At 35.6% G+C, this 26,246-nt stretch overlaps 1 protein-coding gene and 1 long non-coding RNA gene across 2 annotated transcripts in view; one reads left to right on the top strand and one right to left on the bottom strand.

The window, feature by feature from the left end:
* Positions 1-2,116: 2,116 nt before the first annotated feature.
* Positions 2,117-26,246, bottom strand: part of LOC123317766 (ubiquitin carboxyl-terminal hydrolase 10-like) — a 70,606-nt gene continuing 46,476 nt past the window's right edge. Inside the window, exons 7-10 of the mRNA XM_044904375.1 lie at positions 5,309-5,507; positions 5,005-5,249; positions 3,253-3,278; positions 2,117-3,083 (exon numbers count right to left, since the gene is read on the bottom strand). Of these exons, the coding sequence (XP_044760310.1) occupies positions 2,262-3,083; positions 3,253-3,278; positions 5,005-5,249; positions 5,309-5,507 (1,292 nt within the window). The 3' untranslated portion in view covers positions 2,117-2,261. The remainder of the gene's footprint in view (positions 3,084-3,252; positions 3,279-5,004; positions 5,250-5,308; positions 5,508-26,246) is intronic.
* LOC123318003 lies at positions 7,781-8,460 on the top strand. Its single transcript, XR_006538234.1, has 3 exons — positions 7,781-8,040; positions 8,123-8,213; positions 8,276-8,460. It is a non-coding gene; the product is annotated as an uncharacterized LOC123318003 (long non-coding RNA).

Genomic DNA, 26,246 nt, shown 5'->3' with positions numbered 1-26,246 from the left:
ATGGTTCTATTCTCAAAATTAAGGACAATATGGTTTTTAAAAGACTACAAAATTTCTCTCTTTCCTGATATTCGTTGGAAGGCAGTTGAAAAACCTTATTGAGCATTAAAATGCAGTTTTTTAGGTCATAGGTAGTCTATGACTTGGATAGAGTACAGAGTTTATTCTCCTAGTTTTTTTGTCGTTTCTATATTTAACGAATAGTTTTGGGACACCCTGTATATTATATCATGAAAAATGATTTTGAACAGTCATCTAATCTGAAGGATACGTAATTGAACAGTTTATTCAGGTACCTATATTACTCGTAAGCTTAACATCTTCATTATCGATTTCTCTGAAGGAACCCTTTTGCCTTTCATAAATTCAAACAATATTGTTCCATAACTCATTTTCTATGAAAAGCATGTCTTTTCAGACTTAACGTTTTATTATTTTTCTGAATTCTATTTCTTATCGATATTCATAATTACACTACATCCCTTTTGAAAATGGTCATTCTCCGAAGGGTTTGAATCCCTTTACCGCCGTTAATCGGAACTATTACCTACCTACCCATTTTCTAAGAAATTTCAATGAACGGATTATGCAGATAAAAGAGTCTTAATTCATTTCCCAATATTTCGGTCAAGAAAGTTAATATGGGTGAACTTAAACATTATTGAGGATAAATTCAGGTGCATACCACCCGACGATATGAATATCGACAAGTGTTACGATCTGAATTGAGCTAGCCAATTTGCCATCGTCAAGGCCCCAAATGGAGTACGCTACACCGAAGAAAAGCAGATGCTGACCATGGTTTCGCCCTCATTTGGCCTCATCAGAGCAACACCGCATTTTTCTACGGTGGAGAACGAAAGTTTTAAATCAGCATTTCAGTATTTTGAAAATGGTTCATTTCTCTTCTTCCACATAAGATTCGGTGAAATCCTGAATTTCACTTCCATTTAATGTGTCTTGTTTCGTTCAAAACCTTCCCGAGAGAATATAAAAAAAAAGTTATACAGTCAATGTAGCGTAAACTTTCAAGTTTTTAACCCAAATATTTCGGGTCTTTTTCAATAATAAATCACAGGGAATGTTTTTCCGAAAAGTTTGTTGTCCATTTCTATTCAAGATATTCACTAAGATTTAATTCAAAGTCCTCCAACATATGAAACACAATGGATAATAGAAAAATATTCATTATTCATGATATAATAAAAATTTTAGTCACAATTCATTTTCTTGATGAGAGAGAGAACTCATGATAATTTTCTTGAGGAATATGCTATTTATAATAGTTTTTATTTCTTTTCCAGTTTTAAACTTTCGCAATTCTTGGTCATTAGAAGGCTAAGGAGTTTATTACATACTAGCTGACCCAGCAAACCTTGTTTTGCCTTTCAAATTATTTCTAGGGTATATAATAATAACTAACTCATCGTGATTGTGTGACAATGTGGCATATGAAAACCTATAAGTACTCTATGATTGCTCGATCGGTCGTAAGAAAAAGGAATGCCTTTTTTTCTGTTCTGTACAATTCTTTTTCAGAATATTTAGTTATATAAACCTTGCCCTAACAATAATAAACACAACAAATAAAGAATTGTCCAATTTGGTGCGATCGTTTGAACAATAAAGCATTTTGAAGTAAACCATAGATCCTCTTTTATTATTATATATAGACTAGCTAACTCGGCAAACCTAGTTTTGCCATTCAAATTATTTCTAGGGTCGATAATAATAACTAACTCATCGTGATTGTGTGACAATGTGGCATATGAAAACCTATAAGTACTCTATGATTGCTCGATTGGTCGTAAGAAAAAGGAATGCCTTTTTTCTGTACTCTACAATTTTTTTTGGGAATAATTTGTTATATAAACCTTGCCCTTACAATAATAAACACAACAAATAAAGAATTGTCCAATTTGGTGCGATCGTTTGAACAATGAAGCATTTTGAAATAAACCATAGATCCTCTTTCATTAATATATAGATTATCTTTTAGTCTATGTTTTTTTTTTTCATTCACTGCTAATTTAGGCTTTTTTCAATCGTTCATTCCGGGGAAATTCTGCTCAATAAAACTAAGGAAATATATTATAAAGTCTGTTTATTAAAATATAGTATATATTTACATAACATCATAAATATAATTATAATTTTTCAGAATTACAATACATTACTCATAAAATAACAAAAAACAATTTTAGTCGATCCTTTTCGCTAATATGTACAAATTTATTATTCTATAGTTCAGTTTATACACCTTAAACTATATCACCTCTTTTATAAAATAAAAGATAAGGAACTCTGTCTCCATGCGGTTTTAAAACACTTTCCACTGACACTGAGCTCACTTTTGCATCGTCAAACCTCAACCAAGTATGATGTCCAGAATGGAACGCGTCCGCCACATAGTGTCCCTTGCTGGCCTCTTTACCTTCATGGTAAACGACAGCGAAAAGCTTGTACTGTTTCTCTGAAGAACTGCTAGGTTTTCCCGACAGGATCTTGGAATCAACCTTGAGGTCGATGGGGAACTCCATCTTCTTCATAATCTTCGTGCAACCGTTCCAAATGTAACGGAAACATTCCAGATGGAGGACGAGAACAGCCGGCAGTTTCTCGATCAGCACCTGCTGCCTAGCTTCCACCTTTTGATTCGTCTTGGCCGAAGTTAATCCTTCAAGTTGATTCTTTATCGTCAGCTGTTCCAGGGCTTCCGTGATGGTTTTGGCCGTCCTGATGTTCAGCTGAAGAGTCAGGAACGGCTGTATGTTTTCTGTGGATTCATCTCCCGTTTTGTGGATCTTTGAGCACAAGAGTCCGCCGAATATGTCGCTGATTGGAGTTTTGTCGAATTGAACCTTTCTCGTGATGTTACGCTTGTTCTTTGGTCCCATTTGTTTCCAGTCTTCGGAGTCGTGATTCATTTCTATTTTGTTCTCAGTTTTGCAGGATTCGATTATCTGAAAGGACAAAAAAAGTTGTGAGATACGACAAGCAATAATATTTTGAATGTAATAATGTGAACTTATGCCAAACACCACGTACATTCGAATAATAAAAGAAGAGAAGGAAATACTTGACTAAGTTTCACAATTTTAATTGAACTCTTTGTTGCCATTAAAAAATATTGATCTTAAATTCTTCTTATTGGTACATATAACATCATTTTCATTTTCAAAATTCATTTCAGCATTCATTTAAACTGCAATTTAATTGTGAGGAGTTTTAAAAGACTATATTTGAGTTCACTTTGGAGGTAGGGGAAGTTTGTATTTCTTAAATATTCAGATTAAAAGAGTGAATGAATCGATGTCGATACAAGAGGATGTATTGATATCTAGTTAGCATAGACCAGTTCCATGCATAAAAAATTATTGCGATACCATAGCAACGAACAAAATACCTCATCAGAAGTGTCAGTGTGAAGTTTGAAGTCAAAAAAGTAAACCAGAGTTACGCAATAAATCAAAAGATAAAAGATGTCCACCGAAATTGTTAAAATCGAAAAATTCGAGTATCGAGCCATCGTCAAGTACGTGTATTTAAAATGGTTACGGGGTAAGCAGATTAACGAAGCTATGCTTAATATCCTTGATGATCAATGTCCTCCGTATGCGACCGTGAAAAATTGGACTGCAAGCTTCAAAAGAGGTAAATTTTCCATGAAGATGATGACCGATCGGGAAAGACAGTTTATGTGTGAGTCTCCGAGAATATCGATGCAGTTCATGACATGATTTTATCAGACCGTCGAATTAGGCTAAAACGGATATCTGAAGCACTGAATATTTCATATGAACGCGTTCATCATATAGTTTACGTCAATTTGGACGTGAGAAAAATTGCTGCGAAATGGATCCCCAAATGTTTGAATGTTGACCTAAAGCGTGCAAGGGTAAAAGCATCGCGTTCGATCTGTGCTCGATTTGAAAACGATGTAGACTTCTTAAACATAATTGTTACTATGGATGAGATTTGGGTACATTTCTACGATCCAGAAACGAAGCAAAAATCGATGGAATGGCAAAACTCTGGTTCTTCAAGACCCAAAATCGTCCAAAAATCGGCAAGAAAAGTTATTGTTTCAGTTTTTTGGGATTGTCATGGAGTAACCATGATTGATTTTTTGGATAAGGGTAGAACTATAACCGGAGATTACTATTAGACATTTCTGACCATTCTACGGGAAAAAATTGAGGAGAAAAAACCCGGAAAGCTATCCAAAGGTGTTTTGTTTTTGCAGGACAACGCCCCTGCACACAAATCTAATGTTGTCATGAAAAAAATCCGTGATCAAGAGTTTGAATTACTAGAACACCCCCTTTATTCACCAGATTTGGCTCCATCCGACTATCATCTCTTTCCTCAACAGAAAAAACGTTTAAAAGGTCGTAAATTTTCTTCCAACGAGGAGGTTATAAAAGCTGTGGAGTTCTGGTTTTGAGAGCAAGAAGAAACATCTTTTTGAAAGGTCCAGAGACGTTGCAGGTTCTTTGTAATAAATGCATATCCAATTAAGAGGAGAGTATGTTGATAAATAAAATATTTTGACATTGAAATTTTGTTTGGTTCTATAGTAGACTGAGAATTTTTCAATATATCCTGGTATGTACCAATAAGAAGAATTTAAGATGAATATTTTTCAATGGTAAAGATCTATTCTGCAGATCAAATCAACAACTTGTTTCTCTAATCTTTGTATAACTCCCAACCACTTCGTAGATTTCTATCATGTAAAAATTGTACATAAAGGTGATAAAGGTAAACGTTTAGATCTTTGAAAAATCCTAGAAATATCCTCAGCCCAAAAACAAAGTTTACCAATTGTAAACGATCAATTAAATTTCCGCCTATCTCCGATTTTAACATGAGTTTAATGATATAAAACCGGAAACACGCGTATCAACAAATATCTTAATTAAAAATTGCGAAACCGGGTCAAGTGTTCTCGTTCATCATGTTTAACCAAGAGTCATGCAATTAATCAATAATTTCGACTACTTAAATTCATCATTTCTTCCTTCAGTCCGTTCAGCAGTAGACCCAAAAATTCCTCAGCGTCCTCTTGACGTCCCTCGACAAGAAACGAGTCGCTTCTGGTACCATTCAGGATGGTGTAGATCGAAGAGGCTTCGATCGAGTCGCCGCAGGAGAAGTCGAAACTCCCCCGTTTCTTCTTGTTCCTTTTCGATATACGGTTTAGGTAGGAATCGGGCAGCTTCTCGAATTTATTGATGAATTTGCACCTGGAAGATTTCAAATTGATTTAGATGCTGTCAAAGCGAAGGATTGTTATAAAACTTACATGTTCTTTATGATGGGTGGTAGGCCGTGTCCATTCTCCGTCAAATTCTTCGAAAGTCCTATCAGCAGATTGCATAAAGGTGGGCAGGCCAGCAAGGCTTGTAAAATCGAATTGATGTAGCAATAATTGCTCCTATTGATTAAGCCTCTTGGTTGTAGATTAGCACTTTTTCCATCAATTTCGAAGTTCGATAGAAATTCTGGAAATAAAATAAAATGTTGAGTAACAAATATAGAAAAAGTTTATTGATATCACAACAAAAATAATTGACTCTTCAACTCAAACAACTGACTATGTAAAACCTAAAACGTTTTTAAGACTCGTCCATGATTTCTTCGCCCATACGTTTACAGGTTCATTAACATCTGATTTGACTCCATTTTTTTTCACATCACACGTCTGGACCTTCACAGGCTTATTCTTCATTTCTTCAGTCTTGTTCGAGGATGTTGCCACAATATTTTCAACTTTAACAGGCATCACTTCTGTATTACTTTCGATCAGGTTCGATATTGGGGCACTCGGTGAATTGCGAAGTTCTTCCGCAATTCCATTGGAGGGAACTGTTTCTTTGTCAGCCGTTGTAGAAACTTGTGTGGGAATGAAATGATCCGTCTTAGAAGTGGGTGTATCAACAGATATAGCATTGTCGTGTGAGATCAGTGTTTCTTCATCAACGTCTGATGACTTCTTACATTCGACTGCCGCATTTGGTTTTCTGTGTAATTTTTCTGAAAATAAGTTGATTATTAAATTTCTAGTTACATCAAATCTTTCTTGGACTACATTTGCAAGGATATTATTATTGAAAAATACATCACAATACTCACTTTGGGGAGATTCCTTCTTGAGAGTCCAAGGCAAGGAGATTCTTTTAGGGGTATCGGACAGACAAGAATTTATGTGACGAATCTCGTCCACTTCCAACCCTGTTATATCTAAAAACTGCATATTCTGAAAATAAAATTAATATTAATGTCATTTCAGATATTGAAGTTGATATAATGTTATATTCAAAGTGCTGAAAATATCTTTGAACTTCTAGAGATACTACCATATAGGTACATGATCATTTTCAAATAAAAAAATAACACATACCTGTTTGAAACAGAAAATCTGAACAACAACCAAATTATTAAATAGCAACCAACTGACTAGAAACACTGTAATATCACCTTAAAGTTCGTTTATAATATTCGAAAACTTGCGAGTATTCAAACAGTCTAAACAATCTTAACACCATTGAGGTTAACTCAACTCTGAGACCGAAAAATGACTGCTAGGTTATATAGCACGCTACCGTTTCTCCCACTTTCTACCTAATTTCGTCGTTTCTGACCAATGGCATCATGCTTCTACCTGGGGTTGGGACCGCCCTCTTGCGCACAATTTGGAAATCTGACTAATTTTCGATTTCAAATGTTGTTTTTCTATATTTGATAATAGATATTACAATATCTATTTCTTCAGTTAAAAGCGCATACTGATATTTTTCTAGAAAAATTGAGTTTCATTAATACTATAACGTTGATAAAAATGATTACTGAATCGTATCAAATTTTTTGCCATGTTGAAGTGCGGTGGAGGGTGTGGGAAATTTGAAATGGCGAGCGCCGACGGCGCGTGGCCGGGTAGAGCGGTAAATGGAACGCAAGATTAAGAATCGAGCTTTCCGAAAATGCCTAGTTCGTATTTTTACCCCGTCTAGAAGTGTCCGATAATTGCGTGAGAAAATCGCGAAATTCACGATTTTCGCGAAAAGGTACCAAACTGATTTGATTAGCTTGAGAGATCCGCGGTAGCTCAAGAGCCGGGATGGGTGTCGAACTAAGCTCGAAGAACCCGAAATTAAAATAGGCCTGTTTTTTTTCCCGGAGCCCGAACGATATTACGTAAGAATTTTGAAAATTTTTGACGTCTACGAAAATTTGATAAATTAATTTCCATGAGCATAGAGGTAATTTCGATCACGTCTGACGTTTCGAGAGGAGTTTTTGCTGTTTTCGGAAACTCGAGTCGATTATTATATGAATAATGCCAAAATAGGGAAGATAAATGCTAGGGAATCATTCTCCATTGCCTGTACCATCTCCAGGTACCCATATTTCGGCTCAATATGTACAGGTAAGTTTGCAATTTTCGATATTACGAAACCACCTCGGTTAAGCACCGTTCATAACCTTCGTTTTGGCCCTGAATATTTTCAGTAATTTCGTGATTTTCAGCGTTGAAATTGCCAAAATAAATTTATATCAAGACTGTTGAGGTCACTATTCAGCTAAAAATAAATTAAAATTTTAAAATTTCCATAATTTTTCAATTCCTATAACGTGTTTTCCTGTCATTCGAGTAAAAGTGTTGAGGGATCCTTAGGCAAGTTTCATTTTACTGTTGACAGACCGTGAAAAAATTGATGCAAATTAAAGGATATATTTAATATATTTACTACATTTCTCCCCGTTCGATAGCACTTCGAAGCTCACATCACAGTTGAATTTTTTCCCATAATCGGAAAGTTAGGTTATTATTGAATTTCCAGATATGAAAGACAGTTCTTGGACGTGAATTTGTATCAAAATCGGATGTAATAACTGATAGTTTATTTTGTCACTAATAATACTCATTTTTCAGGCACATATCAATTCATCATATCAAGAAATGTATGAAATTCATAAATGTCAAATATCATCTATCGGAAAGTCTCATTTTAAATAAAAAAAGCTACTTCAGGGGTAAGCTTCTAAGCAATTGGTTCAGAAGAGTTTCTATTTGAAGTATATGATCCATTTGTCAAGTGTACATAATGTATTTCAGATTAAATTACATGCAAACTCACAGAATGAGAAACATCCTTAGTCTTGGTGTATGAACATAAGCATTTCTGGATAACAAACGGTTCTTGGGGGTAAGTCTGCAAAGAAAATCGACCAGGAGATTCTATATTTTATAATTGAAATTTATTTTCAGGCATATATAAATTTATCAGATCAAGAAATGTATAATATCATCTCTCGGACAGTGTTATTTGGTAAAAAAAAAATGTTCTTCAGAGTAAGTTTCTAAAGCAATTCGTTCAGGAGAGTTTCTATGTAAAGCAAAGGATCTATTTCGATTCTTTTCAACTGAACACAACAGATTTCTGACAACTTTCAAGCAATAAGGTAGTGTACGGAGATGATTTTCTTAGGCTTGATTTATGGAAAAATATGTTTTGAGGTAAGTTATTCAGTTGGAATGATATAATGATTATTGAAACACAATCTATGAGTGAGTTTTTGCGTTGAAATTCTATATTTATAGACATTTGTCAAGTTCTCCCATTTAGGGTAAGCTTTTTGCTATTATCGTAGAGAGAGACTCTGTAGGTTTTTGTTCAAAATAAACTGAATCAAATGTTAAAATACTTGAAATCTTCATAATAAGGCTTCTTTTCAATTCCATATGACAGATTTTGGCCAATTTTCAAGCTTCTTGATTAGTGTACAAGGATTATTATATTTACTCATTCCAGATAATAGGAGAAATGTTTTCAAATAACTCATTCAAGTGGAATAATAAAATGCTTATTGGGATGATAAAAAGATTATTGGAACACAATCTATGAGTAAGTTTTAACGTAAAAATTCTATATATATAGACTTTTGCCAAGTTTTTGTCATTTGAGGTTAGTTTTTTTTTTATCGTAGATAAAGGGATTTTGTAGATTTTTGTTCAAAAAAACACTGAATTAAATATTATGATGCTTGAAATTTTTATAATAAGGCTTCTTTCCCATTCCATATACCAGATTGTGACCAATTTTTGAGCTTTTTGATTATTGTACGCGGATTATTGTATTTAATCATTCCATATGGAAGGAAAAATGTTTTCGAATAACTTATTCGAGTGGAATGATATAATGATTATTGGAATACAATAGCATGGTGTGTTTTTTGCGTAAAAATTCTACTTTTATAGACTTTTGGCCAGTTATTCTCATTTCAGGTTAGTTTTTTGTTTCATCGTAGAGAAAGAACTTTGTAAGTTTCTATTCAAGATGAATTAAATGCATGGAATTTCCGTTTTAAGGCTTCTGCCAACTGAATATAACTGATTTTTGCCAATTTTAAAGCATTGTATGAGATTATTTGTATTCTTTCGTGAAATTTGCGACAATGCCTGTATATATCGCACGCTGTATGTTATGTGTGATACTCAGTATTGTATAGTATTCGCGTATCATTAAGCGCGAGGGCCGTAGGCCCGAGCTTCGGACGAAAGGCGAATCTCGAGGGCCGTAGGCCCGAGCTACGGACGAAAGGCGAATCACGAGGGCCATAGGCCCGAGCTACGGTCGGAAGGCGAATGGCGAGGGCCGTAGGCCCGAGCTACCGAAAAAAGGCGAATCTGTCCATGAAGGCGAATCTACCTACAAGGTGGATCTCCTAGCTATACTATTCTGCCAAAAAAGGTAGATCTATCAATAGAGGTAGATCTATCAATAAGGGTAGATCTCCTGGCCATACTAGTTTCATCTAATTTTTGTATTTTCGTTTTCGTCACAAATCATTTTTATTATTTTATCGCGTAAAATTCAAAAATGGAACATACCGGAACTCTTTTAAGATGTAAGTTTTGTCGAAGAAAAGGAATCATTTCAATGAAATCTAATTCTTCAATATTTATCATATTCTTTTCTATTTGACTCAAATGGTATGCCCTCAACTTTTTTTGCCTGTTGGATTAGTGGATAGGTACTCTTAATTTTTTTGAAACAATTTAAGGCCTAAAATGAATAGTTGAATTGTGTGAAATTTGCAGTTTTCCATATTTTTTTAAATCTATACAGGGTAAGACTTTAACTCGTACAATAATTTCATAAGTAGATTCTTGAGGTAAAAAAACACTTTTTTTCCATACCATTTTTTTCGATTCGACCCTGATGAATAGATTTAGTAATTTCAAGTTTTCATAACGAGCTAGGTGATCTAATAACTCAATTTGGGTTATTAGTTTACTGGTGACACCACACATCTATAAATCTTCTAAAAAGAGTTGTAATCAGCCAAAGTACCCAATTTTTAAAAATTCACAGATACTTTTTAATTTTTCAACATCAAATTAATCGAAAATGTCGCATTATAAGAGAAAATATGAAGAACACTTTTATCTTACGAAACTTTCGTCAAACTTAGTTTCAAGCGTTTGATTCTTTTTTTTTGGTATTTTTCATGGTACGTAATGTTCATAGTGAAAAAACTGGAAGACGGGTGGTGATATCTTGTGTTCGAAAAAAATTAGTCTCTGCCTTTTCAATCATCATAAGAGTTTCGTGAATATTCGTGATTTTTTCATTCGAGTTGAATAAACTTCGAAAATGAGTTCATCGAAGGATTGGTACAAGGATTTGCTGTAACTATTTCGATGCCTACTTCAATTCATTATCGTTTTTTCAATGCGTGGCTGAAATCCATACAAATTCCAATATTTTCAATCAATTATTTCTACTCATAGTGATCGCAACTTGAGGTGAAGATCGATATTTTTAATTCAATATTCTTCAATGTTCTGATATTCAAATCATTTTTCTCATCATATAGGATGCTCTTTATGATGAATTTTTTTTATAATTCATTTTCGTAGTTTTTTTCCTCTTAGAAGTTACTTCATGCTTTCAAAATCAGAGATGGTATTGAAATAACAAAACAAATGAAGTCATCAAAGAATATAGATATTTCCTGAGATATTGGCCCTTTGAAGAGTTATCTAGAATGTTGTGGAAGTCTTAGGTAAAATTTTATAGATAATGATTACGTTGCCACGAAATACCTCACCCCTACCATTCAACTCGATATAACGTCTACTTTCTAATTCATCTTCAGTTGTGTTTCGTGCGTTCTTCAGACGAGGTGGATATTTCTACAAATAAGCCTGTGCGTTTCCATTAATCAATTATCAGTGTTTTTTGAATATTCGTGACTTTTTCATTTGAAATAAATAAGCCTTAAAAATGAGTTTATCGAATGATTGGTACAAGGATTTGATGTAAGTATTTCGATTCCTACTCTTATATATTATCATTTAATTTTGAACGCGTTAATATAGTCTATTCAATTTCAATATTTTCGATTTATTTTTAATCGATATAGTGCTCACAACTCAAGGTGAAATTCAATATCTTCAATCTTATCTTCTTGAATTTTGTATATTTTAATCTTCAGACTCATCATATAAGATGCTCTCTCTGATGAATTTTTTCTGATTCAGTTTCGTAGTCTTTTCCTCGTTGTGCATAATTCCTGTTTTGAAACTCACTCATAACCAAAAATCAATGTTTTTATTCAAAAATATAGATATGTTTGGATTTATTAGCCTCTTGAAGAGTTTTCCAGAATATTCTCGGATTCTCATGAGAAGAATGACAGATAATGAAAACATTCCTTCGACAAACCCCACTCATACAATTCAACTCCATATAATATTCTACTTCAGTTTTGCTTCGTGTTCTTTTCAGAGGAGGTGAATATTTTTACGAATAAGTATGTGGAAACCAATCCAATAGAGGTGGTTCAATTAATTGTTCCAATAATTAAGTATATCTTCGTGTATTTTGTTGGCTACGTGGAACAAAGAGCAAAAAAACAAACTCAATTCATTTGCCGACGTTTCGTCAAATTTATTGACATCTTCACAGGCTAAAAATCAAAATACACGAAGATATACTTTACGAATAAGCTTTTGTCTTTTCAATCATCACCAGAGTTTCGTGAATATTCGTGATTTCTTCATTCGAGTTGAATAAACTTCGAAAATGAGTTCATCGAAGGTTTGGTACAAGGAAGTGCTGTAATTATTTCGATGCCTATTTCAATACATTATCGTTTTTTCAATGCGTGGCTGAAATCTATACAATTCCAATATTTTTAATCGATTATTTCTACTCATAGTGATCGCAACTTGAGGTGAAGATCGATATTTTTAATTCAATATTCTTGAAGGTTCTAATATTTAAATCATTATTCTCATCATATAAGATGCTCTGTCTGATGAATTTTTTTCTGATTCAGTTTCATAGTCCTTTCCTCGTTGTGCACAATTCCTGTTTTGAAACTCAGTAACGAAATAAAAATAACCAAAAATCAATGTTTTCATTCAAAAATATAGATATGCTTCGAACTATTAGCCTTGCGAAAAGTTTTCCAGAATGTTCTCGGATTCTCATGTGAAGAATGACAGATTATGAAAATATTCCTTCGACAAACCCCACTCATACAATTCAACTCCAAATAATATCCTACTCCAGATTTTTCATCAGTTTTGTTTCGTTTGCTTTCCAGAGAAGGTAAGCATTCTTACGAATATGCTTTTGCTTTTTCAATCGTCACCAGAGTTTCGTGAACATTCGTGATTTTTTTATTCGAGTTGAATAAACTTCGAAAATGTGTTCATCGAACGATTTTTACAAGGATTCGCTGTAACTATTTCGATGCTTACTTCAATACATAATCTTTTTTTCAATGCGTGGCCGAAATCTATACAATTTCAATATTTTTAATTAATTATTTCTACTCATAGTGATCGCAACTTTAGGTGAAGATCGATATTTTTAATTCAATATTCTTGAAGGTTCTAATATTTGAATCATTATTGTCATCATAAAGAATGCTTTTTATGATCAATTTTTTCTTATGATTCAGTTTCGTCGTTATTTTTCTCTCCAAACTTACTTCATGCTTTCAAAATCAGAGATAAAATTGAAATAACAAAAACAAATGAAGTCATCCAAGAATATAGATATTTCCTGAAATATTATCTATATACTACTTAACATATTACAATTCATTTATCCTAATACTCTACAGTTTCTCTATTAATCAACAAAATTTTTATATATGGCGTTTCACAAGTGACAGTGAATGAAGCCTCAGAAATGCGAGGGGTGCTTCAGGGGAGAGGGCAAGGAAACCCGGAGCTTGACACTCTGCGTACTGGAACGGTCAAAATTTGGAGCGATACGCTCATGGGGCGCACCCGGTGCGCCCCAGCTAATGACTGGAAAGGCCCTATAGTACCACCCATTCATTTATTGTCAGCTCATTCATGGCAAAATAATTGTTGGTTTCCACAAATCAGCTTTCTGTTTTTTCAATAATATCTGTTGAATTGAGTCCAGTAATAAATATATTGGTATTGTCATCAAAATTTGTGATTCAATTTTCAATTCAAACAATTCATCAATGCTCACAGGTCTGAGGAACATAGATTTGTCATTTTCTCTGATATTATTTCGCTGATTGCGACCTGCACAAGAGCAGTTGCGACACTTTGCAAGTGTCGTGTGGAATCCTAGGCAAAAAAGTAACATCAATCGCCTTGAGAGTATTCAAAATAAATTTATAAGATTTCTTACTTTCAAAACGAAATTTGTCATATCTGATGGAGACTATGTTTTGGCGCGCGAGCATTTCGGAATTCTATCATTGTCGAGCATACGTATGGTCTCCGAGGCATTGTTTGCATTTAAAATCTTGAACAATAAACTTCAGAGCTCATATATTCTTGGTGGCTTGTGCTTCAATGTTCCCCAGAGGTCTCTCAGAGCCTGTGAGCTTTTTATGGTACCCTTTAGGTACACATACACGGCTCAGCACTCGCCTCTATGTCGAATATCTCGGACCAGCAACATGTTAAGTGGTCAAGTTGATTATTTTTTTATGTCTCTGGAACAGGTCCGAAAGATTTTAAAAAAGAATTGTACGTTATTGCCATTTTTGGGGCATTCTTGTTTTCTCGCTTTTTTCTGTTGAATTTTGTCAGTTGTACTCATGATCATTAGTTAAGTTAGTAATCTTGTATCGAATTGATCTATGTACTTATAATCACTGTAATTTTGTTCGTTTTATCTGAGGATTCATTAGTGGGTTTTTGTACCTGTTTGTATCCCCTTGTGAATAAATAAATAAAAATAAATAAATAAATAAATAAAGGTCACAGACTTTTGACTCATATGGATATTTTTTATAACTCGTATCAAATGTTCATTGAAGTCATACGATAACTTTGAAGGATCTTCTCAAACAGTTTTTTCCTGAGTTGTATTCTTTCCTGTTATTTCATGACATATAGTCCACGTAGATTTTTTTTTCAATAATATCTTTCGATTCTGTCCTTATATAATCAACTTTTTTTGAGTTCAATATAATATTATAATCTCTTTTCAATTTATTGTATTGTGATTGGAATGAAACGTCAAATTCAGATAATAACTTCAAGTTGACTATCTGTTGTTCAATTTTCTGTAGGGCAGGATTCTTCTTTGTAATTAGATATTCTTAATTTTTATACACTTGTTGAATTGAAACACATTCATCGAATTAATTCTAAAGCTCACGCATGAATTGGTCCATTGTTCATTTACATCGGACCTCGCAATAAATGCAATAAACATTATCCCAAGTTTGTTTTTATAGCTAACTAATGAATGCTGATTTATTATTCTCGTTTAAGAACCCTTTTCGAACAAGTTCATCAGCAACATATTTAATTATATGAAAACTAACCTTTCGTGTTTTGTTAACAGATATATGATATTCCATAACTTCTGCTTCGAGGAATTTTTACAGATATTATCTAAACAGCTCTTAGAATGACCAGTTATTCCATTCAATAAGGACTTTTATACAAAAATTGTTAAGAAATGAGAAAAACTAATTTTAACAACACTCTTATCCTTCAATTCAATGTTTGAGTTACCTGCAATGAAGATGGTGCTATTAAAATCGATTCTCTCAACTAGAATTTTCTCAATAATCTCGAGAAATACATCAATTTTTCCCTTATGTGGTCTATACACTGAAAGAACCACGAATCTTAACTTGTGAATGGCACATTCCACAGCACTATACTCAAATTCTCCCATCATGGATAGATCTCTTATGTTTCGATATTTTCTTGACTTGCAGTGATTACTGATATTAATCGCGGAACCTCCGTGTTTACCTTCTGTACGGCACACACTTTCAGCCAATTTGAAGTTTTTCAGGCCCATTTGATTGATTTGATATTGAGATTTCCAATGTTCGGTTGAACAGAATATAAGACAATCTGAATTGTCAGATAGAAGTGTTTCAAATTCGTTGACGCTATTTCCCAGTTACTGTGAATTCTGATGAATTATACTTATCACTCGGCTCGAATTATACTTATTGATGGATTTTATTTTTGTTGAGGGTCTATCTTCTATGGTAGGCCCTCTAGACTGGTGGCAAATCACACAACTGGCATCGGAAAATTTCTCATTCAAAATTTCCAATAAATCACTGGGTTTTCTCTCGGGGTGAAGCGTGGTTACATGAAGGTAAACATATAGTACCGTATGCTTTTCATGTGGAATTCAGTTAAAAGCCCTAGTTGTGAATGCGGAGATCCAGAAGGAACCATAAATCATCTGGTTAATCATATTCCGATTTATATTTTTCGGGATGGTTTTAGAGCTCTTCATGTAGTTTCCTTATAGTTTTTGAATTGTGTTGTCAATTTTAGGTCAGTCTGACATATTGAATCTAAAAAAATTATTTTCCTTTTTTCTGCTTTAGTTTCCTCTCTACTTCAGATAAAAGTTTCTGGTATCTTGGAGAAGACTTTCTGGATTTTCTTTTTGTTGAAAAAAGGATCAAGTTTTGCAGTGCGAGATGCCCTTCAACATGAAATATGTCAGCTCATTTCGGGAACATTTTTATTTCTCACAATCCAGTACACTAACGGGAAGAAAGGGTTTTTTACTGAGGTTTTCCCTAAGCTCTTGTATCATACACCAAATTGTATGGTACCCCGTTTACGCTAACCTCTGCTAAAACTGTATATCATTCACATTGAATAATTATTATATTCGAGATAAACAAAGGGTTTTCTGTTGATTTTTAATGATAAATACAATTCTGCATAGAACTGTGTACTAAGGAATAAGTATATATTGTTGAACATTATATTCACATACGTCAAACAAGTTGAATAATTAATGTATATAAAATCATTTCCTTTCCCCTACCTTCTACTTGATTTAATCTGCATTATCTACAGCATCCCTTGAGTGTGTTTCGGAGAAGTTTTCTTCGTCATTTCGATCGTTGGAGAAGCTTTGTTCAGTTTCGTGATTTGTTCATTCAAAATCTGAAATTAATAAACGACGAAACTGAAATTGTCTTTTGTTTAGTTCGAGATATTGAAACAAAAAGCGAATATTCGAAATTAATTCGAATCAGTATCCCTCCCCTTGATAAAATTTTGTTTTCTGAATTCGAATTCAGAAAAATGTTCCACAATAAACAAAATTTTATCAAGGGGAGGGATACTGATTCAAATTAATTCCGAATATTCGCTTTTTGCTTCAATATCTCGAATATAGTTTCGAAACTATATTCTCGTTTGAAAGATCAATGAGTATTATCTAGATTTTTCTCCTTGCTTACAGAGAATTTCTCGGACTTAAAGGAAGATTTCTGGAATACCTTCATTCGAATAGAACGCTCGATCTCAACGATCTTATGGAATATAAGAGAAAGGGTTGGATGGATGTTTCACATTCAACGTTCAGTAAACTCAAGTTTTCTGATTGTAAAGATTGAAATTGACAGAAGGGTAATGATTTTTTTTTGGTTTTCCAACCAAATCGGCTTTTATATTTTGCATGTACGAAGCAATGCTCTTTTTGAGATATTATTGAATATTTTCAATTTAATTGTAGTAAATAATGAGCAATATACGTACATTATCTCCATAATCGATGAAACATCAAAATGAAAAAATTAGAGGGTATATCGCTTGTATCTAGTTGAATTTACGGAATATATATGACACATAGAACATGCTCATAAGCATCGGAAATTATCGATAAGGAAAATTTCAGTCAACAATTTAGAGCGCACGCAATTATCACCCCCTTATATCCTCTTCAATTTTCTGTATACTATCTAAATGACTGAACGCCTCCTTGTGCAAGAAATTGAGGTCCACTGCTCTATCTCGAACCGAACATGCCGTCTCACTATCTAATTATTTCTTGCTCTTTTTTTTGTCTTTTGATACTGCGATATCAGAAACAAGATCGGATTTGATCAACGTTGACACACCGATAATGAAATTCAAGTCTCGCTGATTTTTGTGCGCACATATCTATTAGTTCCGTCAAAGCCTACTAGATTTCGCTCTGGCCAGGTGCCTTCACTTCTGGACCTGCTAATTGTTTCCGACGTTAACCTTACTTCGGAGATATCTCATCTACCGCCGTTCGGTAAGTCCGATCACGCAGTGTTATCAACGGAGCTTCAGCTTGTTTGCTCACCCACCGCTCCCAAACATATTAGAACTTCAAGGAAAACCAACTACCAGAGACTCTCCGAAAAACTGCTATCATACAGTTGGAATGATCTCTTGCCCGAATCCGATGACATTGATAGGATGTGGTCAACCTTTTCAAGAATCCTTGACGAGTCATTATCGGCTTGCTCGGAGGACATACATATCAAGCAGATTCCCTCAAGACCCTGGATAAACAGTCATCTGCTGGGGATGTTACGGCGCAAAAAATCCTTGTGGCAGCGGTATTTGAGAGATAGATCAGCTCGAAGCTATGACGATCATCGGTCATTCTCCAACTTTTTGTCCTCTACAATCCAGAAGACGAGATCTGATTACGAGAGAAATCTGACGATGAAAAGTAACAGAAAGAAGTTTTTTAAGTACGTTCGATCCCACATGAACGCAAAAATCAGTGTCCCTATTGTGAAAAATTCATCTGGAGTTGTAAGTGCGTCACCGGCCGAATCGGCTGATATTCTAGCGAGTCATTTCTCATCGGCATTTGTGAATGAACCTCAGGGCGCTGTCCCCTCGATGCATACCGCCCGAACAACATCTTGCTTAGATGACATAACCATCACTAGAAACATGGTGGAAAGATATCTTTCTAATTGTAGGGAAGGTTCGTCACCTGGTCCTGATGGGATATCCACATCGATACTTCGACGTTGCGCACAAGCCTTATCCGAGCCTTCGTGCATTATATTTAGAAGATCTCTATCGACATCCAGTATTCCCAAGCCTTGGTCATCTGCTTTGATAACACCTATCTTCAAGGGTGGGGACAAACTGTCAGCTTGCAATTACCGCCCAATAAGCCTCCTGTCGACAGTTTCCAAAGTACTGGAGAAAATAATTAGCGACCAGGTACTTGAGTTTGCATCACAAAATAACTTGATCCCCAAGGAGCAACATGGTTTTCTGCCTCGGAGGTCAACACTCACTAACTTGCTCACTTGTGTTGATGACTGGAGTAGGGCACTTGACATGGGCATTCCAATGGATGTGGTGTATCTCGACTTCGCGAAGGCCTTTGACAGAGTCCCTCATCGGCGTCTTCTGCACAAGTTGGAACACATGGGGATCCGGGGGAGACTACTGGAGTGGTTCCGATCTTTTTTGTCGGATAGGTCATTTCGTGTACGAGTTGGTGGTGATCTGTCTACGTCAGCGAAAACTGTTAAGAGTGGTGTCCCACAAGGCTCGGTTCTGGGCCCACTTCTTTTTATTTTATATACAGCCGATTTACCTGCATCAATTAGATCTAAATGTGCACTCTTCGCTGATGACACGAAGATTTTCAATCGCTCAATCAATTCACGATTAATTCAGCAGGATCTCGATAATCTAAGCAGTTGGTGCCAGAGGTGGATGATGCCCCTGAATTTGAGCAAATGCTGTGTTATGCACATAGCAAAGAACAACCCTCGGGCCCCCAATTACATCGATGGGGTAAGACTTGGCACAGTGACTCGCCACTTGGATCTCGGTGTGACTATAGCGGAAGATTTGAGCTGGTCGGACCACATCGCGTCAGTATCAACAAAGGCGAGACAGATGATCTACCTCTTCAGCAAGGCATTCCCAAACACTGATGTTGTCTCCTGGGGCATGATTTATAAATCTTACATTCGGCCGATAATGGAGTATGCTGGTCCGTATAAGCGGTTTAAGGATACACTACATCAATCCCTAAAATCAGTTAATGCTAATCATAACTGGGAACAACTAGCGTTAGACAGGTCACAATGGAGGTCTTTGGTCCACAGTTATAATGGAGAATCGAGAAGGATACAGCGGCGGCCAGATCTGGTTGGAGACTATCCATGCCCTGAGTGTGGAAGGATCTGCAGGTCACGGTTGGGTCTCTTTAGTCACAGGAGGGCACACAGTCGCAACTAGCACTAAGAAGTTACAAGTCTGTTCGAATTTTTTTTTTCTTCTTTTTTTTGTAGATTTATTCTCGGTAACGGGATACAGCAATGAATGAATGAATGAATGCTGGTCCGGCTTGGTGGACTTCTTTGCGAGGCGAGGTGGATGGGTTGGAGTCTGTTCAGAGATGGTGCACCAGAATTCCCTACGGTGTTAGGAGACCTGACTACGCAACAAGGTTGAGAGTGCTCGATATGCCCACATTTGAACAACGACGTGCGAGAGGCGACTTAATATTCTCCTACAGAGCGGTCCATGGTCACTTTGGTCCGGATATTATGAATATGTACCGTATGAACACGAACAATTTACGGGGCCATGGATTTAAGCTCGCGAAGGAAAAATTCAGGACTACCCAGAGGCAAATGTTTCTGTCAAACCGAGTGTCCAGTTTGGAACTCCTTGCCTGAAACCGTCGTAGAATCGTCTTCAGTGAATGGGTTCAAGAACAGCTTTGACAGATGGGTGACCTCGTCGAGATGACGGTGTTTCTATAATTTTTTTTTTCTCTTTGTTTTCAATCATATGTATTAAGTTCATCTTCAGGAGTTCAATTTAAACTTAGTTTTTATGTGAGTTTATAGGTGTATTCCTCTACTCTTATTTAAATAAATAATAATAATAATAATAATAATTTTGTTTTGCTTGCTTTTTGTAGCGTTTGATAGTCGTGTCCTTGTTGGGCGTGATATTAACCTTTTCATTGTTGACAGGGAACGCCAGCGAAAACGGGAGAACCAACTGAGAGCCAGAATGCAAGGAAAACCAGGATGTCAACCAGTAGTTATTCCTCCCCTTTTCGGAAATCCAGTTAAGGTAAGCTATGAACTTTTTATTTCATATTTCCACAAAATACAACTAATGCTCCTGCATGGAATTTCTCGTGTTCCTCAAGGAGACGTGTCATTCACAAAGACCATAATCAATATTTAGTGATGGAACGATTCGTATACTTCTCAACTCTATCTTCTCTTGTTGAAATAATGGCCAACTCGAGTTGTAACTCAAGGTGAATCGAATCGGTCACGTCAAGTATAATTTACTAAATTTATATTTTATTTTCATTTGAAAGAATGAATACTAACGGTTCATAGTTGTATTGTTTGTTAGGGGGGTTACATTTCTTTTCGACGTCAAGGTTTATGTGCCCCCCAACAGAGCTGGGTGATACTTACGCTAAAATTATTACATTATTGATTTGAATGAATAAAATTTTCTGGCGAATTCTCTTTACAGCATAGTTTCTAACAGATATTTTGCGAAATATAATCGGTTGAAGAGCAACGAACTGGTCCTTTGAGGCAAGTTTATATAAAAAGGACACTATCATTTCGATTGTACAATTTTTTTCAAGAAGGTTTCGCGAATCTCTCATAAAAAATTGGAACATTCAAACTTCATCGTGGGGGTTTTCGAAACGAGGTTATCCTGATTATCAATTTTGATTTCTTCTGCATAGTCCGGTTTGTTTGCCTATTCTTGTTCTCGCTCTTTACTGCACAGTTTGCTTGATATATTTCTGACAACCTATTCATAATGATCCTTGTGAAGTTTAACGTTGTTTTCATGATGTCCTCGAGGAAATTCCCTCAATTTTTGCGACAACTCAATAAAATAGTAGAGGCAGTTTATGATATCCTAATATTTCTCGAAGATACTAACTAAGAAGTATTGGCATAAGTGTGATTTGTGGAAATTATCATAAGCTCGCTTTAGTCTACTTTAAACCGAATTTATTTATGTTTTCAAATTTCCCCAGGTTCCTTCAACGAAGGATGATCCGTTAACGGGAAAACTGAATAGGATACTGGGAGATTATGGCAAGGTGAAGCACCTATACCAGGGGAAAAAGGTTTTTATCGCCCCCGGCATATACCGTGTATATGCTGCGCAACGGAGGGCACACAATGTGTCAAACCATCAATTAGCAAACAGGTTAGTAATACAAGAATTGACACTAAAAAAGTAAAATGGAACTCAACAACGCCTTTTTAAACTTGTTTCAAAATACTTCTACTTGGTCGGTAAAATATCACTGTTGAAGAACATCATGGATATTTTCATTATTTTAGCTTTTTCATTACAGAAAATATTGCGCTAATTTACAGGTGAATATATAGAGGCCGTTCGCAAAGGTGGGGATTTTTCTTTGACAGAAGGTAGAACTCATCAAAATGAGTCGTTCAATAAAAAATTATCATTTTGACCAGTTTTACCTTCGGTTAAAAAAAAACCATTTTAAAAGGCATCCTGTATATATATACAGAGTAAAGTTACGACCAAAATGTTTCTGTACCGTTATGTGTACGCCTCGTATCTTCATTATTGTACCTTGTTGAAAACCTTAGTTAACTTTACTTTATATTCAAGAAAAACTCATCTATTTTTTATCTTGCAGGCGGCCTTATGTTGCAACCACGCAGCCTAACAATCACCACTATCCTGGATTTCCCTTTATTCCCGACAGAATTGACGAACGAGGCCCTCGTCAGAACCACCAGGTGAGGCAGGATAACATAAACTGTGCCACCCACAAACAAAACGATAACGGTCTAGTTCGACAAATGTTGTGTCGTTCAGTGTCTATGGGTCGCCCTCTTAATAATACATTATCCCGTCTAGCCGCTCCTATAGTGGTAAGTAGAAAGACCAGCTCTTCAATGCATTGTGCCTTACTCAATTAGTGCTGAAAGATTCCTGAATTTATTATAGAACTATTAAGCCCATAGATCTACCTTTATTGATAGATCTACCTTTTTTGGCAGATCAGTATAGCCAGGAGATCCACCTTGTAGGTAGATTCGCCTTCATGGACAGATTAGCCTTTTGTGCGTAGCTCGGGCCTTCGGCCCTCGCGCTTCGCCTTCCGCCCGTAGCTCGGGCCTACGGCCCTCGCACTTAATGATACGCGAATACTATACAATACTGAGTATCACACATAACTCACAGCGTTCGATATATACAGGCATTGTCGCAAATTTCACGAAAGAAACAAATAATCTCATACACTGCTCAAAAATTGGCAAAAATCAGTTATATTCAGTTGGACAGAAGCCTTATAACGGAGATTCCATGCATTCAGTTCATCTTGAATTGAAACTTACAAAGTTCTTTCTCTACGATGAAACAAAAAACTAACCTGAAATGAGAATAACTGGCCAAAAGTCTATAAAAGTAGAATTTTAACGCAAAAAACACACCCTGCCATTGTATTCCAATAATCATTATATCATTCCACTCGAATAAGTTATTCGAAAATATTTTTCCTTCCATCTGGAATGATTAAATACAATAATCCTCGTACAATAATCAAAAAGCTTAAAAATTGGCCAAAATCTGTTATATGGAATGGGAAAAAAGCCTAATTATAAAAATTTCAAGCATCATAATATTTAATTCAGTTCATTTTGAACAAAACTCTACAAAATCCCTTCCTCTACGATAAGAAAAAAAACTAACCTCAAATGACAAAAACTTGGCGAAAGTCTATATAAATATAGAATTTTTACGTAAAAACTTACTCATAGATTGTGATTCAATAATCTTTTTATCATCCCAATAAGCATTTCATTATTCCACTTGAATAAGTTAATTGAACACATTTCTCCTATTATCTGGAATGAGCGAATAGAATAATCCTTGTACACTAATCAAAAAGCTTGAAAATTGGCCAAAATCTGTTATATGGAATGGGAAAGAAGCCTAATTATGAAGATTTCAAGTATTATAACATTTAATTCAGTTTATTTCGAACAGAAACCTACAGAGTCCCTCTCTCTACGATAAGAGAAAAATCTTACCTTAAATGAGAAAACTCGACAAATGTCTATAAACATAGAATTTTAACGCAAAAGCTCACTCATAGATTGTGTTTCAATAATCATTATATAATTCCAACAGAATAACTTATCTCAAAACGTATTTTTCCATAGATCTAGACTAAGAAAATCATCTCCGTACACTACCCAATTGCTTGAACGTTGTCAGAAATCTGATGTATTCAGTTGAAAAGAAGAGAAATAGATCATCTACTTCACATGGAAACTCTCCTGAACGAATTGCTTTATGAACTTACTCTGAAAAAACTTTTTTTTTACCAAATAACACTGTCTATGCCTGAAAATAAATTTCAATTATAAAATATAGAATCTCCTGGTCGCTTTTCTGTGTAAGAACACTCCCAAGAACCGTTTGTTATCTAGAAATTCTTATGTTCATACACCAAGATTAAGGATGTTTCTCATTCTGTGTGTTTGCATGTAATTTAATCTGAAATCCATTATGTAAACTTGACAAATGGATCATATACTTCAAATACTAACTCTTCTGAAATAATTGCTTAGAAGCTTTCCCCTGAAGAAGCTTTTTTTATTTAAAATGAGACTTTCCGGGAGATGATATTTGACATTTGTGAATTTCATACATTTCTTGATATGATGAATTTATATGTGCCTGAAAAATAAGTATTGTTAGTGACAAAATAAACTATCAGTTATTACATCTGATTTTGATACAGATTCACGTCCAAGAACTGTCTTTCATATCTGGAAATTCAATAATAACCTAACTTTCGGATTATGGGAAAAAATTCATCTGTGTTTTGAGCTTCGAAGTGCTATCACTGCTATCGTACGGAGAGAAATGTAGTAAATATATCCTTTAATTTCAATAATAATTAAACCTTATTAAAAATTTGCATCAACTTTTTCACGGTCTGTCAACAGTCAAATGAAACTGGCCTAAGGCTCCCCCAACACTGTAACCCGAATGACAGGAAAACACTTTATAGGAATTGAAAAATTATGGAAATTTTAAAATTTCAAGTTAGTTTTGGCCGAACAGTGACCTCGACTTGCCTAATATAAATTTATTTTAGCAATTTCAACGCTAAAAATCACGAAATGACTGAAAATATTCAGGGCCAAAACGAAGGTTCTGAACGGTGCTTAACCGAGGTGGTTTCGTAATATCGAAAATTGCAAACTTACCTGTACATATTGAGCCGAAATATGGGTACCTGGAGATGCTACAGGATATGGAGAATGATTCTCTAGCATTTATCTTCCCTATTTTGGCATTATTCATATAATAATCGACTTGAGTTTCCAAAAACTGCAAAAACCCCTTTCGAAACGTCAGACGTGATCGAAATTACCTCTATGCTCTTGGAAATTAATTTATCAAATTTTCGTAGACGTCAAAAATTTTCAAATTTCTTACGCATTTTTAGGTAATATCCTTCGGGCTCTGGGAAAAAGAACAGGCCTATTTTAATTTCGGGTCCTTCGAGCTTAGTCCGACACCCATCCCGGCTCTCGAGCTACCGCGGATCTCTCAAGCTAATCAAATCAGTTTGGTACCTTTTCGCGAAAATCGTGAATTTCGCGATTTTCTCACGCAATTTTCGGACACTTCTAGACGGGGTAAAAATACGATCTAGGCATTTTCTGAAAGCTCGATTCTTCCTCTAGATTTTTATACCTAGCATGTCCCCGCGTCTCGCCTTCGGCACTCGCCATTTCAAATTTCCCATACCCTCTCCCAACACCTCAACATGGCAAAAAATTTGATACGATTCAGTGATCATTTTTATCAACGTTATATTATTAACTAGTATAGCCAGGAGATCCACCTTGTAGGTAGATTCACCTTTACTGGCAGATTCGCCTTTCGTCAATCGTCCGTAGCTCGGGCCTTCGGCCCTCGCGATACGCCTTTTGTTCGTAGCTCGGGCCTTCGGCCCTCGCTCGATTCCCCTTTTATAAATATCTAGGCCAAAAACGTTTTTTAAAAGCCCGATCGATTTAAGGCACCTCGTTCTGTGATCGCTGCCAAGCCGTCAAAACTGACGTTAACCTTTAAATCACACTCTGACATCGATTGTCAAAGTGCACTTTCACTTAATTTTCTCTGATAATCAATAGAAAATAATTTAATTTTGTGGAATGTCACTCGATTTTTAATAGACGTCAAAAATTTTCAAAATTCTCACGCTTTTTTAGGTAATATCGTTCGGGCTCCGGGAAAAAAAACAGGCCTATTTTAATTTCGGGTTCTTCGAGCTTAGTTCGACACCCATCCCGGCTCTCGAGCTACCGCGGATCTCTCAAGCTTATCAAATCAAATTGGTACCTTTTCGCGAAAATCGTGAATTTCGCGATATTCTCACGCAATTTTCGGACACTTCTAGACGGGGTAAAAATACGATCTAGGCATTTTCGGAAAGCTCGATTCTTACTCTTGCGTTCCATGTACCGCTCTACCCGGCCACGCGCCTTCGGCGCTCGCCATTTCAAATTTCCCATACCCTCCACCGACACTTCAACGTGGCAAAAAATTTGATACGATTCGGTGATCATTTTTTATCAACGTTATAGTATTAACTAGTATAGCCAGGAGATCCACCTTGTAGGTAGATTCACCTTTACTGGCAGATTCGCCTTTCGTCCGTAGCTCGGGCCTTCGGCCCTCGCGATACGCCTTTTGTTCGTAGCTCGGGCCTTCGGCCCTCGCTCGATTCCCCTTTTATAAATATCTAGGCCAAAAACGTTTTTTAAAAGCCCGATCGATTTAAGGCACCTCGTTCTGTGATCGCTGCCAAGCCGTCAAAACTGACGTTAACCTTTAAATCACACTCTGACATCGATTGTCAAAGTGCACTTTGATT

This window comes from Coccinella septempunctata, chromosome 7 (assembly GCF_907165205.1).
Source record: "Coccinella septempunctata chromosome 7, icCocSept1.1, whole genome shotgun sequence".
In the NCBI taxonomy this organism is placed as follows: domain Eukaryota; kingdom Metazoa; phylum Arthropoda; class Insecta; order Coleoptera; family Coccinellidae; genus Coccinella; species Coccinella septempunctata.
This window is presented reverse-complemented; position numbering and strand designations above follow the sequence as displayed.